Source organism: Pleurodeles waltl, chromosome 1_2 (assembly GCF_031143425.1).
Source record: "Pleurodeles waltl isolate 20211129_DDA chromosome 1_2, aPleWal1.hap1.20221129, whole genome shotgun sequence".
In the NCBI taxonomy this organism is placed as follows: Eukaryota; Metazoa; Chordata; class Amphibia; order Caudata; family Salamandridae; genus Pleurodeles; species Pleurodeles waltl.
The window spans coordinates 1,082,650,536-1,082,666,654 of NC_090437.1; the positions used below are offsets into that span (position 1 = coordinate 1,082,650,536).

The 16,119-nt window shown below is 48.3% G+C and overlaps 1 protein-coding gene across 1 annotated transcript in view; it reads right to left on the minus strand.

Moving 5' to 3' along the window:
- The window catches only part of TBC1D19 (TBC1 domain family member 19), a 921,320-nt gene that overhangs the window by 555,683 nt on the left and 349,518 nt on the right, over positions 1 to 16,119 (minus strand). The window contains exon 9 of the mRNA XM_069202139.1: positions 6,764 to 6,836. Coding sequence (XP_069058240.1) covers positions 6,764 to 6,836 — 73 coding nt within the window. The remainder of the gene's footprint in view (positions 1 to 6,763; positions 6,837 to 16,119) is intronic.

Here is a 16,119-nt window from a genome sequence, read left to right on the forward strand (position 1 = left end):
TGTAGAAGTTGGCTTTGGCATTGTGGTGGTCTTTGGTGAGCGAGAGGACTAGTTGAGTGGGTCGGCGTAGGAGACAATACTGAGTCCTTAGGATCTTACAATGTCTGTGGGGGGTCATGTAGATGTTAAACAGAGTGGGGATAGGGGAGGGACCTTGGGGTACACTGCAGGTGATGTTCTTGGGTGCAGAAGTGAAGGGAGGAAGGCGGATATCTGTGTGTGGCCTGAGAGTAAAGAGATGGCCCACTTAAGGGTGTTCTGTTGAATGCCTCTGTTGAGGAGAGAATGGTGGGAGACTGTACTGAACGCTGCACAGAGGTCCAGAAGGATCACAGCTGCCAAATCCCCTCAGTCGAGAAGGGTTCTAATGTCGTCAGTGGTGGCGATTATTGTGGTCTCCGTGCTGTGGTTGGCCCAGAATCCTGATTGTGAGGTGTCAAGAAGGTGGTTTTGTTTGAGGTAGTCATTGAGCTGTTGGTTGATGGATTTCTCTAGCAGTTTGGTGAGGAAGAGCAGGGCGTTCGGTCTGTAGTTTTTCAGGTCACTGGGGTTGGATGAGCTTTTTTTTTTTAGAAGGGGTCTGACCTCTGCATGCTTCCATTTGTCCTGGAAGGTTGCCATGGTGATGGAGGTGATGAGGATGTGGGTTAGTTCATTGCTACTAGCGTTGACTCTGAGGTTGAAAAGCCATGGGGGTAGGTGTCGGTGGGTGCCTCGGAGTGGCTGGATGACATGATGGCTGCAGTGGTCAGTGTGGTGATCGGGAACCAGGAGGTTATTGTGTGGTTGGTGTTCACTGTTTGAGAGATGTGGTCTAGGTTGAAGGTGGAGGGGTGGTGGTGGAAATTGTTGTATATGGTGGTGATCTTGCTGTGGAAGTAGTCTGAGAGGGTATCACAGAGTTCCTGGGATGGGTGGATGACAGTGTAAAGAAATGGCTCCCTGTTACAGTTACCCCCCACTTTTTGCCTGATACTAATGCTGACTTGACTGAGAAGTGTGCTGGGACCCTGCTAATCAGGCCCCAGCACCAGTGTTCTTTCACTTAAAATGTACCATTGTCTCCACAATTGGCATAACCCTGGCACCCAGGTAAGTCCCTTGTAACTGGTACCCCTGGTACCAAGGGCCCTGATGCCAGGGAAGGTCTCTAAGGGCTGCAGCGTGTCTTATGCCACCCTAGGGACCCCTCACTCAGCACAGACACACTGCTTGCCAGCTTGTGTGTGCTGGTGGGGAGAAAACGACTAAGTCGACATGGCACTCCCCTCAGGGTGCCATGCCAACCTCACCCCCTGTGGCATAGGTAAGTCACCCCTCTAGCAGGCCTTATGGTCCTAAGGCAGTGTGCACTATACCACAGGTGAAGGTAGAGGTGCATGAGCACTATGCCCCTACAGTGTCTAAGCAAAACCTTAGACATTGTAAGTGCAGGGTAGCCATAAGAGTATATGGTCTGGGAGTCTGTCAAAAACGAACTCCACAGCTCCATAATGGCTACACTGAATACTGGGAAGTTTAGTATCAAACTTCTCAGAATAATAAACCCACACTGATGCCAGTGTTGGATTTATTCAAAAATGCACACAGAGGGCATCTTAGAGATGTCCCCTGTATTTTACCCAATTGTTCAGTGCAGGACTGACTGGTCTGTGCCAGCCTGCTGCTGAGAGACGAGTTTCTGACCCCATGTGGTGAGAGCCTTTGTGCTCTCTGAGGACAGAAACAAAAGCTTGCTCTGGGTGGAGGTGCTTCACACCTCCCCCCTGCAGGAACTGTAACACCTAGCATTGAGCCTCAAAGGCTCAGGCTTCATGTTACAATGCCCCAGGGCACTCCAGCTAGTGGAGATGCCCGCCCCCTGGACACAGCCTCCACTTTTGGCGGCAGGTCCAGGAGAGATAATGAGAAAAACAAGGAGGAGTCACTGGCCAGTCAGGACAGCCCCTAAGGTGTCCTGAGCTGAGTTGACTCTGACTTTTAGAAATCCTCCATCTTGGAGATGGAGGATTCCCCCAATAGGAATAGGGATGTGCCCCCCTCCCCTCAGGGAGGAGGCACAAAGAGGGTGTAGCCACCCTCAAGGACAGTAGCCATTGGCTACTGCCCTCCCAGACCTAAACACACCCCTAAATTCAGTATTTAGGGGCTCCCCAGAACCTAGGAAACTAGATTCCTGCAACCTAAGAAGAAGAGGACTGCTAAGATGAAAAACCCTGCAGAGAAGACGGAGACACCAACTGCTTTGGCCCCAGCTCTACTGGCCTGTCTCCCCACTTCTAAAGACACTGCTCCAGCGACGCTTTCCCCAGGGACCAGCGACCTCTGAATCCTCAGAGGACTGCCCTGCTCTAGAAGGACCAAGAACTCCCGAGGACAGTGGCCCTGTTCACCCAAGACTGCAACTTTGAAACAAAGCAACAACTTTGAAACAACTTGCGTTTCCCGCCGGAAGCGTGAGACTTGCTACTCTGCACCCGATGCCCCCGGCTCGACTTGTGGAGAACAATCACTTCAGGGAGGACTTTCCGGCGACTGCGAGACCGTGAGTAGCCAGAGTTGCCCCCCCTGAACCCGCACAGCGCCGCCTGCAGAGGTAATCCCGAGGCTCCCCCTGACCGTGACTGCCTGCTCCTCAGATCCCGACGCCTGGTAAAGACTCTGCACCCGCGGCCCCCAGGACCTGAAGGATCCGACCTCCAGTGCAGGAGTGACCCCCAGGAGGCCCTCTCCCTCGCCCAGGTGGTGACTACCCCGAGGAGCCCCCCCCTTGCCTGCCTGCATCGCTGAAGAGACCCCTTGGTCTCCCATTGAAACCTATTGAAAACCCAACGCGTGTTTGCACACTGCACCCGGCCGCCCCCGTGCTGCTGAGGGTGTACTTTCTGTGTGGACTTGTGTCCCCCCCCGGTGCCCTACAAATCCCCCCTGGTCTGCCCTCCGAAGACGCGGGTACTTACCTGCTGGCAGACTGGAACCGGGGCACCCCCTTCTCCATTGAAGCCTATGCGTTTTGGGCACCACTTTGACCTCTGCACCTGACCGCCCCTGAGCTGCTGGTGTGGTAACTTTGGGGTTGCTCTGAACCCCCAACGGTGGGCTACCTTGGACCCAAACTTGAACCCCGTAGGTGGTTTACTTACCTGCAAAAACTAACAAACTCTTACTCCCCCTAGGAACTGTTGAAAATTGCACTGTGTCTAGTTTTAAAATAGCTATATGTGATTTATGTGAAAAGTATATATGCTATTTTGCTAATTCCAAGTTCCTAAAGTACCTACCTGCAATACCTTTCATTTGAAGTATTACATGTAAATCTTGAACCTGTGGTTCTTAAAATAAACTAAGAAAATATATTTTTCTATACAAAAACCTATTGGCCTGGAATTGTCTTTGAGTGTGTGTTCCTCATTTATTACTTGTGTATGTACAACAAATGCTTAACACTACTCCTTTGATAAGCCTACTGCTCGACCACACTACCACAAAATAGAGCATTAGTATTATCTCTTTTTGCCACTATCTTACCTCTAAGGGGAACCCTTGGACTCTGTGCATACTATTCCTTACTTTGAAATAGTGCATACAGAGCCAACTTCCTACAGACAGTCTCTGTGGGTATAGGATTAGGGAATTGCTTGCTGATTTTGAATAGTTCTTTCATGTGGTTGGCTGCGGTGTCGATGCGGGCAGTGATTGCTGCTCTTTTTGCTGCCTTGATGTGGTGGTGGTAGTTTTTGAGGGCTGCCTTGTAGGCGGTTCTGTCAGAGGGGTCCTTTGTCACACGCCATTGTTTCTGGAGTCGGTGTCAGTCGCATTTGGACTTTCTAAGCTCTGGAGTGTACCATTTTGCTGGCTTGAAAGTGTTGTTGATTTTAGCTGGTTTGAGTCTGCGGATTTGGTGATCCAAGTGGTGAAGTTTTGGATGGTCTTGTTGAGATCTGCTGTGGGCTAGGATTGTGCATTGCCTAGGGCCTATGCCCATATGGTCTCAGTTACCTTGCCCCAGGTTTGGTGGGGGGTGCTGTGGTGTTTGGAGGTGGTATGTTGGGAATTGGAAATGGGAAAGTGGACCATCTATTGGTCGGTCCAGATAAGTTCAGTCACATGAGTGAAACTGATTCAATCGCTGGAAGGGAAGATGGCATCCAGTGTGGGTCTGGTTTTATGCGTGGGTTTGGTGACCAGATGGGTGAAGCTGATGTTGCTGAGGTTCTTCATAAGTGAAGTGGAGTTGGTGTCATTGGGGTTGTTGAGGTGAAAATTGAGATCGCCGATTAAGAGGTAGTGAAGGGAGTCGATGGCGAGGGGGGCGATGAAGTTGGCAATGATGTTGCAGAAGGCACTGTATGTGAGGGTGCCTCGCATCGTGGTATTGGCAGCGGTCTGGAGTCGGAAGTTAAGGTGCTCCATGCAGGGCATTGGGTCATTGTCGGTGATGGTGCATTGGATGGTTTCCTTGAAGATGATGTTGCTGCCCCACCGTGTTTGTTGGAGCAGTCTCGTGTATCATCTTGCAGCGTCAGGGGTGGCTGTGGTGATGTCAGTGTTTGAGGAGGATGTTAGCCATGTTTTGGTGATGACGGTGACGTCAAGGAGGTAGGTAGTGATGGTGTCCCAGATTTCCTTGGCGTGTTTACATAGGGCACAGGCATTTAGCAGGATACATTGAAGTGGTACTTGGTTGTTCGTAGTCTTCAGTGTGGGCAGGTGGGCCCGTGTTGCAGGAGAAATGGCAGTGTCAGCAGGTGAAGGGTCTTTGGTTGAGTGTGAGGAGGCTGTGAAGCAGCTGTTGATGTGGTGTCTGATGTTCAGGACCTGGAGCTCCTTGGATGTGCAGCGGGCGACCAGAGGACCAGGGCTCCTGACGTTGGATGCGGTCCAGACGCAGAGAGGCACAGACAGGCTTGACTTTGGCGCGTCTTTGGCGTGCTGGTGCCACACTGACTGTGTGTGCCCTCTTGCAGCCACGCTGTGCCCTCCACTTTATGTCCTGGGGGATGGAAGGGGGCAGGGTGGGACGCAGGATGGGGGAGCGGTAGTGGTGCGAAGGAGGCATTAGCAGACGCAATCAGGCCAAGGAATGAGGCAGAGCTGTCAGCAGCAGGCAGAGGGCTGTGGAAAAGCTGGGGTCAGGCACTTCTCACCAAGACAGTGCAACAGCCTCCATGCTATGTCCTGGGATGTAGGAAGGGCAGGGTGGGTGGTGGGAGCAGCAGTGGCGTGAAGGAAACATCAGCAGAGGCATCAGCAGATGCAATCAGGCCCAGGAATGAGGTGGAGCTGTCAGCATCAGGCAGGAGGTCTGTGGAGTGGCTGGGAATCTGTGACCGGTCCAGGGGGTCAGGCACTTCAAGAGACCGCGCTGCAGCCTCCATTCTATGCCCTGGGGTGGGAGGGGCAGGAGTGGGGGGGCAGAATGGCAGGCATGGCGCAAAGGCAGATGCAATCAGGCCCAGGAATATAGCAGAGTTGTCAGTGGCAGGCAGGAGGGTTGTGGAGCGGCTGGGGAGCTGTGAGCAGCTCAAGGGGTCGGGCTTTTGAGAATGTTATACAAAATATTTTTTAAGAATTGACAGTGGTCCCTCGGACCACTGCTTACACTTAAAAAAATTAAAATTAAACATTTAGGCGGTGATTCTAACCGCGGCGGGCGGCGGTCGCCGCCCGCCATGCGGTTACCGCCAAATGACCGCACCGCGGTCACAAGACCGCGGCGGCCATTCTGGCTTTCCCGCTGTGCTGGCGGGCGACCGCCAAAAGGCCGCCCGCCAGCACAGCGGGAAAGACCCAGCAACGATGAAGCCGGCTCCGAATGGAGCCGGCGGAGTTGCTGGAGTGCGACGGGTGCAGTAGCACCCGTCGCAAATTTCAGTGTCTGCTAGACAGACACTGAAATTCTTTTTGGGGCCCTCTTACGGGGGCCCCTGCAGTGCCCATGCCATTGGCATGGGCACTGCAGGGGCCCCCAGGGGCCCCGCGGCACCCCCTACCGCCATCCTGTTCCTGGCGGGAGACCAGCCAGGAACAGGATGGCGGTAGGGGGTGTCAGAATCCCCATGGCGGCGGAGCGCGCTCCGCCGCCATGGAGGATTCTCAAGGGCAGCGGAAAGTCGGCGGTACAGCCTGTTGGCGGTGCTACCGCGGTCATTCGCCCTGGCGGTTTTTACCGCCAGGGTTAGAATGACCCCCTTAATGTTCTTTTTTTAAATACATCTTGTTTTCCTTTGAGAAAAACTGACAGCATTTGAAAAAACTGATTGCTTAGTTAAAAAGCAATCTGAAATTCCTAGTGGGTCGCAAACTGTGGCCTATCTCATAAATAAGTAGGCCGATTTGCGACCCACTATGAATCACTATTTAAAATAATGAAATTGTCCTACATTAGCAATCGAGATTTCCAAACTGAGATTTGGTAAGAATCGCAATTTGAAAATCATATTTTCTAATGTTGATACATCTCACCCTAGGTCTATTAAAATGCTGTCATATGCTCTCTCAAAATCCCTACACTGCTTCCTGTCAGGAAGAGTGTGGAGTTTTGGGCTGTATGCTTGGCTTACAAGTAAAAGAAAATCATCTTCAATGTGAATTGATAAACAATTAAGCTTTTTTAATTACTAGAGTACAGAACATCTTTATCATGAAAAACAGTAATAAACATCTTCATTTGCATATTGAATTACATCACCTGAAGTGCTAAAACAAAATGAGAACCTAGTGTGTTCATTGATTTTCTTAAACTAGTTCAGCTCACACATACCTGGAGGTACATGTGTAGAATCATCAATTCCCAGCTGTCCAGTTTTCAGGTCTAATTCACTGAAGTAATCCTTCTGAAAAGAGAATTTGAGCAAAACATTAAAAGAAACGTGTACCATCTGCAAATGTATTTTATCCCCAAAAATTACTGAGTAAACAAAGAACTTTTGTTCCTCTCAAAAAGCTTTTAGGAAAACAAACGTAATAACCGTGCAAATTACATCTCCAAAATACAGACAGTGAGCACTTAAATGATAGGAGGAGAAATACTTAAATCAAACTAAACCACTAGCAGTTATTCAGGGTGCATGACATCAGTTTTTTTTGTTCATTTATGCCATTACAGGCAGGAATCAATCATTATTAAATAGAGTCCACTCTGTAACGCGTGAGTGAAAACAAAATGAACAAGTTCCTTACCTGTGGTAATGCTTTATCTAGTGGAGACTCTATCTAGCTGCAGATTCCTTACCTTAGAATACTCCCAGGCATCAGACTGGATCTGGAATTTTTTTGAACAATCCCCTCGAGTGTGATAGGTCGTTCTGTTCCATATGCTATTGGTGGGGTCATTGCTGCCGGAAGTGAAAAGCGCTGTGCCTACAGAGGCACCACCCCAACATGCTGACCTATTTTTCCTACATGGAACTAAGTTGAGGAAGAGTGACCAGTGTGCGAAGAGTGAGGTCCAAAAGACTCTCTTAGTTTAGAGGAGACAGTCCACAGAACGTTGAGGATGGGAGGGTCAAAAAGGAATTTGCAGCTGTAGTCTCTACCAGATAAAGCGTTACCAAAGGTAACTTGTTCATCTGATAAGCCACGTCTTACTGCAGATTCCTTACCTCTGAATAGATGTCAAAGCAATATCTCTTCCCAGAGGTGGGTCTGCGGATTGTTTCAGACTAAGAAGTCCTAGAAGCCCAAATGGTCAAAGGGCCCATCGCATTGGGCCTAACAGTCGAAGCAGTAGTGTCTGGCAAACCTGTGCAGAGACGCCCAAGTAGCTCCAACAAAGAGTTGATTGCCCACACAGAACATTTCGGTACGATCTTTGGTACCATCAATATAGAAGCATAACATTCTTTTTGAATCCAGGCGATGGAGTTTCTCCTCTTCATTAGAAGGATGAGGAGTGGGGAAAAAGGGTAGCCAGGGTGACGTGAAAAGGAGTCACAATCTTTGGTAAGAAGGAAGCCTGAGTCCTTAGAACCAGTTTGTCTGGGAAAAAGGAAGTGCAGGGAGGGTAAACTGAGAGTGCTTATAACTTGCTAACCCTTCTGACAGATGTTATCACTGCAAAGACAATTTTTAGAGATAGGAGTTGGCTATGCAGAAGGTGGCTATGCATTGGCTCCAAGGGGGAACACATGAGGAAGGTATGAACTAAATTCAAGTCCTATTAGGGCATAATGAAGGTGTAGAAGAAAACAGATGCTGTAAACCTTCAAGGGATCTAGTCATCATACATGGCTTGAATATGGAAGGCTGGTCCGGCAACCGTAGAAAGGTGGAAATGGCAGACAGATATCTCTTGATTGTGCCCAAAGGAATGACTTGCTGGGCCAGGGAGATAACAAACAAGAGAATGTTATACACAGGTGCAGACAGAGGATCAAACAATTTAGATGTAACCCAAGCCACACACGTATCCCATCGGCAGGCATAAATAGTTTTAGTAGAGGAAAGCCCGGATGCCAGAATGATATTACACACTTCACGAGGAAGATAAATCACCCTCAGATGAAATGCATCTCCTAGTGAGAGCCATATTGGAAACTCCAGCACGCTGAAGTGAAGGCATTGCGCATTTTTGGTAATGGTGAAAAGATCTCACCAAGGCTCTCCCCAATCTCAGAAGAGACCTTACACCATCTCTGGCTGAAAACGCAATGACAGCTGAGTTCATCCACTCTGTCATTCAGAGAGCCCGCCAGGTGTTGAACCGCCAAGGAAATGCACTGACATTCTAGCAATGTTCAGAGGCGCAAGGCCTCCTGACAAAGGTTGTACTAACCCACCCTGCCCTGTCTGTAGCAGTACCATATGGTTGTGGTGTTGTCTGTGAACACTTGAACTAGCCTTACCCTGACTGAAGGAAGAAAGGCTTCAGTGCCAGTCGGATCGCTCTCCGTTCAAACAGATTGATGTGGAGCTGAGACTTCACCGGAGACCACAGTCCTCTGATCTCCACCTGTCCCAGCTGGCTGCCCTAATCCAGGAGTGACACATCTGTTATCACTGTGAGCTCAAGTGGGGAAGAGCAAGAGGTCTGCTGTTGATTCAATTGCAGTCCATGAGCCACCACTGCAGATCTTTTGCAGTTCCGTCTGATATCTGGACCACTTTGGACAGAATTCCCTGATGCTGTGTCTCTGGCTCTTCAACTCATACTGTAGAGCCCACATATGCCAACGAGCATGTTTTATCCACAGGGTGCAGGAGGGGATGAGACCCAGTGTTAGAAATTGGGTTTCTGGTTGGCAAAGGTATGCATCCTGTCCAAGCAGGAATCACAGTCTTAGTCAGGATAAGTCACAAACACACCCTAAATTAGCCTGTGCTACCCCCTAGTAGCTTGGCAAAGAGCAGTCAGGATTAACTTAAGAGGCAATGTGTTAAGTATTTGTGTAACATGCAACAGTAAAACAGTGAAAACACTGCACAAAAATATGACTTTTTAAGGAATAAACTTAATTGTAGTGCTAAGAAGCATAAAGCTCCAACCGGGACTATCTGGTCGCCCTGGACCGGGTCAAATCTGAAAAGTCAGGCCGACTGCAGTGGATTGTGGGTAGAATACAGGGCCCAGCCTTGGTCCGCTGAAACAGTACATTGGTTCGCAGTTGCATTGATGTCGAGAACAAGATGTGATGCAAAGGAGGCGATGCGTTGTCAGCAATCCTTGGAATGGAGACGATGCATTGGTTCTAGTTCGCACAAAGTTGAAGATACATTGGAACTGGAGGTGATGCACCAACGGCAATGCAATGGCCCCAATCCTTGCAGCAACAGCGATGGGTCAGCAGCAATAGAGATGTGCCAGTTTTCAATGGTGCAATGGCATCAGTGTGTGGATTTTAGCAGTTGCAGCATTTTATACTCACTTTCAATGGCCAAGGTCTGGCTTGGCACCAATTGGCAGGGAAAGGCTCTGAGTCCAGGTGCTATAGGTGATTAGCTGGAAGTCTTCAGAAGAACAGGAGGCAAGCCAGCATGCCCTTGCAGTAACTCTGGTTCTGGTTTCAAGTGTTGTGGGTCCAGTCTTCCTCATCCAGGGAAGGAGGGCAGCAGGTCAGCTTTGCAAGTAAGCAGTTCTTGCAGAGCAGCAGTTCAGCAGGGTAGCTGTTCTGGTATCAGCAAAGCAGTCCATCTTCCTGGCTAGGTATCCACAGGTCCATAAGTGTACTGAGTTAGTAGGATTCCAGTTCTTATATCCAGTGGAGCTTTTGAAGTAGGGGAGACTTCAAAGAAGGTCTCTGAAGTGCACAAAAGTCCCCCCTTCCTGCCCTGGCCCCGGACTCACTACAGGGGGTTAAGGAGTCCTTTGTGTGGGGTCAGGACACAGTCTATCCAAGTGCAAGTGTCAGAAGTTGATGGGTCACCAGTCACATCTAAGCTCCCTTTGTGTGTGGCTGTCTAGAGGGAATGCACAAGCCCAGATGTCACCCACCCCAGACGTGTATTGGAGATAGGCTGCAGGCACATAAGGCTAAGAGCAGGAAAACGCCAACTTTCTAAAAATGCCCTTTTTAAACTTGTAACAATAAATCCAATTTTAACATTAAAGAGGATTTATCATTACAATTCCATAGGTACTAAACACAACATATCTGCCCCTTACCAATCGAGAATTACAGCTTAAGTGTAATAAGAAATCCCCGATATTATCCAATGGGAGGGGTGAAAAATTAATTTGAGTGTTTTTCACTACCAGGTCATGTAAAACTTAAGTTTATATTCTGTCTTTTAATTACATAGCAGCCTGACCCATGGGCTACCTAAGGCCTACCCTAGGAGTGACATATGTAAAAAAAAAGAAAAAAAAGGGAGGTTTAAGGTTTGGCAAGGGTTTTTAAAGTCAATATGGCAGTGTAACACTGCATTCAGGCTGCAGTGGCAGGCCTGAGCCATGTTTTAAAGTGCTACTTAAGTGGGTGACACAAGCACTGCTGGAGACCCACTAGTAGCATTTCAGGTCCTGGGCACATGTAGTGTACTTTACTAGGGACTTGTAAGTAAATTCAACATGCCAATTAGGTATATACTAATCACACCATGTTTTAGGGAGAGAGCACATGCACATAGGCAATGGTCAGTAGTGGTAAAGTGCTTGGAGTCCTAGGATCAACAAAAAATGAATTCAGCAAAAAGTGGAGGGTAAAAGACAAAACGTTTGAGGGTAACCCTGCAAAGAGGGCCATTTTCAACACCTAGCAGCCTCAGAGTCAGTCTCACCGAAATCCAGGATAGAGGCTGAAACATGGGTATCATAGCCTGAATATCCTGGACTTGCTCTTCATGAGGTTAAGCCCAAAACTGCACTGTATCCAGAACAGCTCCAATGAAAGGGAGCGCCAGAGGGGGTGGGTCATGTGTGACTTTGCCACTTTGATAGTGAACCCAACGAATGCAGCAGGTTCACAGTAGTCTGGAGGTGGGAGACCACTGCCTGGGGTGAGCCCATCTTGAACAGCCAATCCTCGAGGTAGGAAAAGACTGGAACATTTACTGTCCGTAGATGCACTCCAACCACCTCCATCACTTTGGTGAACACCTGTGGGGCACTGGTAAGGCCAAAGGAGGGCACTGCAAACTGATAATGCTCCTGGCCCACTGTAAACCACAGGTAGTGTCTGTGGGCAGGCAAGACGGGAAGGTGAAAACAAGCATGATGCAAATCCAATGTTACCATTCAGTCTCTAGAGTTGAGGGCATATAGCACCTGAGCTAGTGTGAGCAGCTTGGATCTTTCCTTTTCAAAGAAGTAGTTGAGAGGGCACAGATCTAGGATGGGACAAATGCCTCCCTTCTTCCTTAGCACCAGAAAGTATCAATAGAAACCACAGTAGGAATAGAAATCACAACCTACTTCTGATGCGTGCACCCTCCCAATGGCTCCTTTGGCTAGAAGAGCCAGTACTTCCTCTTGCAAAAGCGCAAGGTGGTCCTCTTTCAACTGATCAGGGGATGGAGGGAGTGGCGGCAGGGTGTCTTGGACTGGGAGGGTGTATCTCGTTGGGCAATCTGAAGCACCCATTTGTCTGTTATTGTGTTCTTCGATTGATGCAGATGATGTCGGATACTGTCACCAACTGGGTGGCAATCCTGGATTGAGGGCAAACTGAAGAGGCTTCGACTGTGTTGCTGCTGAGGGTGGGGGGGAGAACTCAGCAGACCTCTGGCTATGGGCTCCGAGGGCTCAAAAGAACTGACCCTGCTGACTGTGGTGGCTAGGTAGGAAAGGACGTGGCCGCGGAAAGGGCACAAGGCAGAATGCGGCTGTTGGGGCTATGGAAAGCCCCAATGACCTAGCATTGACCATACTATCCTTGAGTATCTCCAAGGGCAAATCCGCCTTGTCTCTGAAGCGGTGAGTCCCATCAAAGGACAAGCTCATGAGCAAGGCTTAGCCATCACCTAAAAAGCCAGTATTTCTCAACCACACGTGATGTCTCAGTGCCACCGAAAAAGCAATGGCTCTGCCCAGTGAGTTGTCATATCCAACCTGTATTGAATCGTGAACTTTGCTGCATCGCATCTATTTGCGATAGCTTGGGAAAGTGTGATTCGACCCTCATCTGGGACCATAGGCAGCACTTGCGCAACAGTCTCCCACACAGCACAGTAATAATGGCCCAAAAAGCATTTGGTAATCACAGACTGCAGTGCCAGCCTGGTGGAAGAAAATAAATCCTCTTTCTATAGGTATCAAGTCTCTTCGATTCCCCATCTGAAGGTGTGGTAGGGAACGCACCAGGATTGATTCTGGAACTTACAGCCTGGACTACCAGATTCTCAGTTGTGGGGTGGTGGGAGAAAAAGGCTGGGTCCCCAGGAGCGGAGCGATGACAGCGAGTAATGGTCCTCTGCACAGGAGTGCCTGTGCAGGGCTTGGCCCAAGCTCTACGCAGGACATCAGTGTGGGCTTTGTTGAAGGGTAGTAAGGGTTCTGACAGGGATACACCTGGTCGAAGCACCTCCGTGAAAATGTTTGTTTTGATTTGCATCATGGACAGCTGTGTTTTCTGAATGAAAGACTGTTATACTGTAGATTCTGGGAGCACATTCCTCTGTGCTGGCTCTTGGACAGAAAAGGCTCAAGGCTCCCTTGGATTCAGTTTTAGTCAGCAGAGGTAAAGTTGCCTCTGGACAGCTTGGTAAGTAAGAAACGGTAAAGCAAATGCAGGGAACAAGCATGGAAGTCAATGCACCACAATTCCAGGGGTAGAGGAATGGACATCATACACCCTTTGATCCTAATTACATCACAGGAAGTGACATCATATGACTGTTGACTCTCATTCTTCCCAGGAAGTCATGTCACATGACCTTAGCCCTCATAACATCACAATAATTTACATTCCTGAAGTTCCATAACAACTGCATGATCAATATAACAACACAGACAAACATCTATTTTCAATAGCAGCTATATTACGATCTTTGAAAGTACTGGGGCATAATGCTACTCTGAAAGGGAGCTAGTGAGAAAGTATGCTAGTGTGTGTTTTGACATGAGTGCCTCTATAAGACAAGAATTACCTTCAGTATGCTGGAGCCAATGGCAGATTTGAGAGCATAACACATCTCACTCATGCTCACTTAAATATACTCATACCCATTCTCACTCATACTTTCTCTCAGTCTCACTCACTTGCACTCATTCAATCTCACTCTACTCTCACTCCTTCTCACTCATAATTCATATTCTAACTCATTCATACTTTAACACTCAGTCAAACTCTATCACTAACTCTCTCAATCTCTCTCTGTCTCATTTTGTCTCATTCGCTGCTAACAAAGATCTCGTTCCAGGTCTTATTGTGCGCCACTTTTTATCACACTAATAGTGAATGAAAGACTGTTATTAACTATTAATATAATAAAAAAATGGGAAGGCCGTTGGTACTTAGTACTGATTTAGCCACCTCTGAGGTTTGTGGTGGCAAATGCAGTGTCAGGGGTCGCACGGAGCGAAACACTGGTTGCAGCTGTCAAGTCCATGGACGCAATGGTATTCACATATTTATGCATCCAGAAGGCCTGTTTAAAGCACATTGCATCACAGACCAATAGAGAGTGATAGTCTGGTCGGAAAAGCATGCTCTTTTCTTCTTTGGCCAGTGATGAGCCTCAATGCTGTATTTTGTGCTCTCTGTAGGTAATTAATCTGGGTGGCTAGTAAGCCAGCGTAGAGGATGTTGCACAAAAGAGTTAATGGCTGCACCGACCATTAAAGATGTAAAGTAGAGACATGATAGGCCTAAAGACACCATAGTGGTCATTATGAGTTTGGCAGTCCTGCTCCGCCACGCCGGCGGTGGCAGTAACACTGCCAACAGTGTGGTGAAGCAGGACCGCCAAATTATAACCACGACGGGGAATGGGCTGCAAAGCAAACAGTTCACCGCCTGTACCACCAGGGCGGTGGGACCACCGGGCCAAAGGTGTACCACTTTCGATCCTGCGGTACACCTTATACCACAAATGGTATTAAGAGTCTCCTTTCCTCCAGGGATTGCTTGGCGGCAAACCGGCCAGGATATCACTGGCGGAAAGGATACTGGCGACAGGAATTAATATTCCTGTCGCCAGTATGCGACTCACCCATCCCCCGAAATAGCCACTGCCGCCCTCCCACCCCCGAACCTGTAGACACCATCCTCCCTGCCCCCGAACCCTGTACATATTCCCCATCCCCCCACCCATGCATGCACACACCACACACAATCACACAGCCACACATCCACGACACACCCACCCCTGACATGCATTCACACAGATACACGCACACAACACTCAAGACCCCCCCCTTTCCTCCCCTGTCAGACAATCACCTTACCTGCTCGCGGTGGTCGTCCGGGAAGGAATGGGGTCCATGGGACCTGCTCCACCGGCACCGCCCCGTCACCACAACACTGCCATGCCGATTACAAAGTTGTAATGTGGCGGGCGGAGTTGTGATGACATGGCGGTGCCAGCGGAGCAATCTCCACTAGACCGCTGACAGCCAGTATGGCTGCTGGCAGCTCTCTGCACAATTTATGACGGAGAGCTGTCAGGAATCATAATCTGGCAGTCTCCTGGATGGCGTGACTTCGGCGGTCAACTGTTTTGACCGCCAAAGTCATAATGAGGGCCCATGTCACTAATCATTGTCACATTAGCATCAAAGGCGGCATTCACGTTGCACCATGGAAACCACCATACAATTTTGAATGTAGATAATCGAGTAGGAGGTAGCTAACATTCCTCCAAGCTTGCCCTTATTAGAGGTCCTTCAAGATCTCTAGTGAATGAAGATTTACATGAACAAACTGAGTATAATCAACATAAAACTGTAACCCTACCGGACTGTTAAACACATTCAATAGCATGCAGTGATAGATGTTAAAAATAGTAGGTCATAATGGAAAAGCATTAGCAATGCTGCAAAATGGACAGATTTTTTGTTTTTAGAATAGGCCCAAAGACACCACTTATGTGTACTGAGAGAGAAAGGAACTTAACCATTTGATGAGACTGCCATTTGTACTCATCATGACCATAGACAGTCTATCAAGCAGGATAAAATGGTGCACTTGTTGCAGACATAACCAGAGGCAGCAAACCACATTGTCAGTAGGTCTGAAGGCATCGTCTGAAAAGTACTAGGGACTAAAACTTGATTTGATGGGGGTCAGACAAATATTATCTAATTTGATATGATGTTTTTTAAACATAATTCTCACATGCTCTTACGTAGTACAAGCAAGATGACAATTGGCCTAAATTGGAGAGAATGGTGGGGTCATGTTTATTTATTTATGTCATACAAAAAAATGAACAATGCCTTTTTAGGCTATCTGGGATGATAATATTGTTAACGGAACTGCTAATAAGCTTATAAATATCTGGAAAGAGTAGTGAGGCCTGTTCTCTGAAGAGACATGATGAAGAAGAATCCATGGTGGAATCAGTTGAGTTAATTGTCTGAAATATGGATTTTTTTGGCAGAAGTCGGATGTAGGGATAAAGTGGTACAAGGAAGACTGGGCATCTCAGCACTCGGGGCACATTGTTGAGCAGTTACAGCCAGCTTGGAAGTTATAATATTGCTTTTTTCAATGAAACAAGATGAAGGGCCTGATTTAGAGT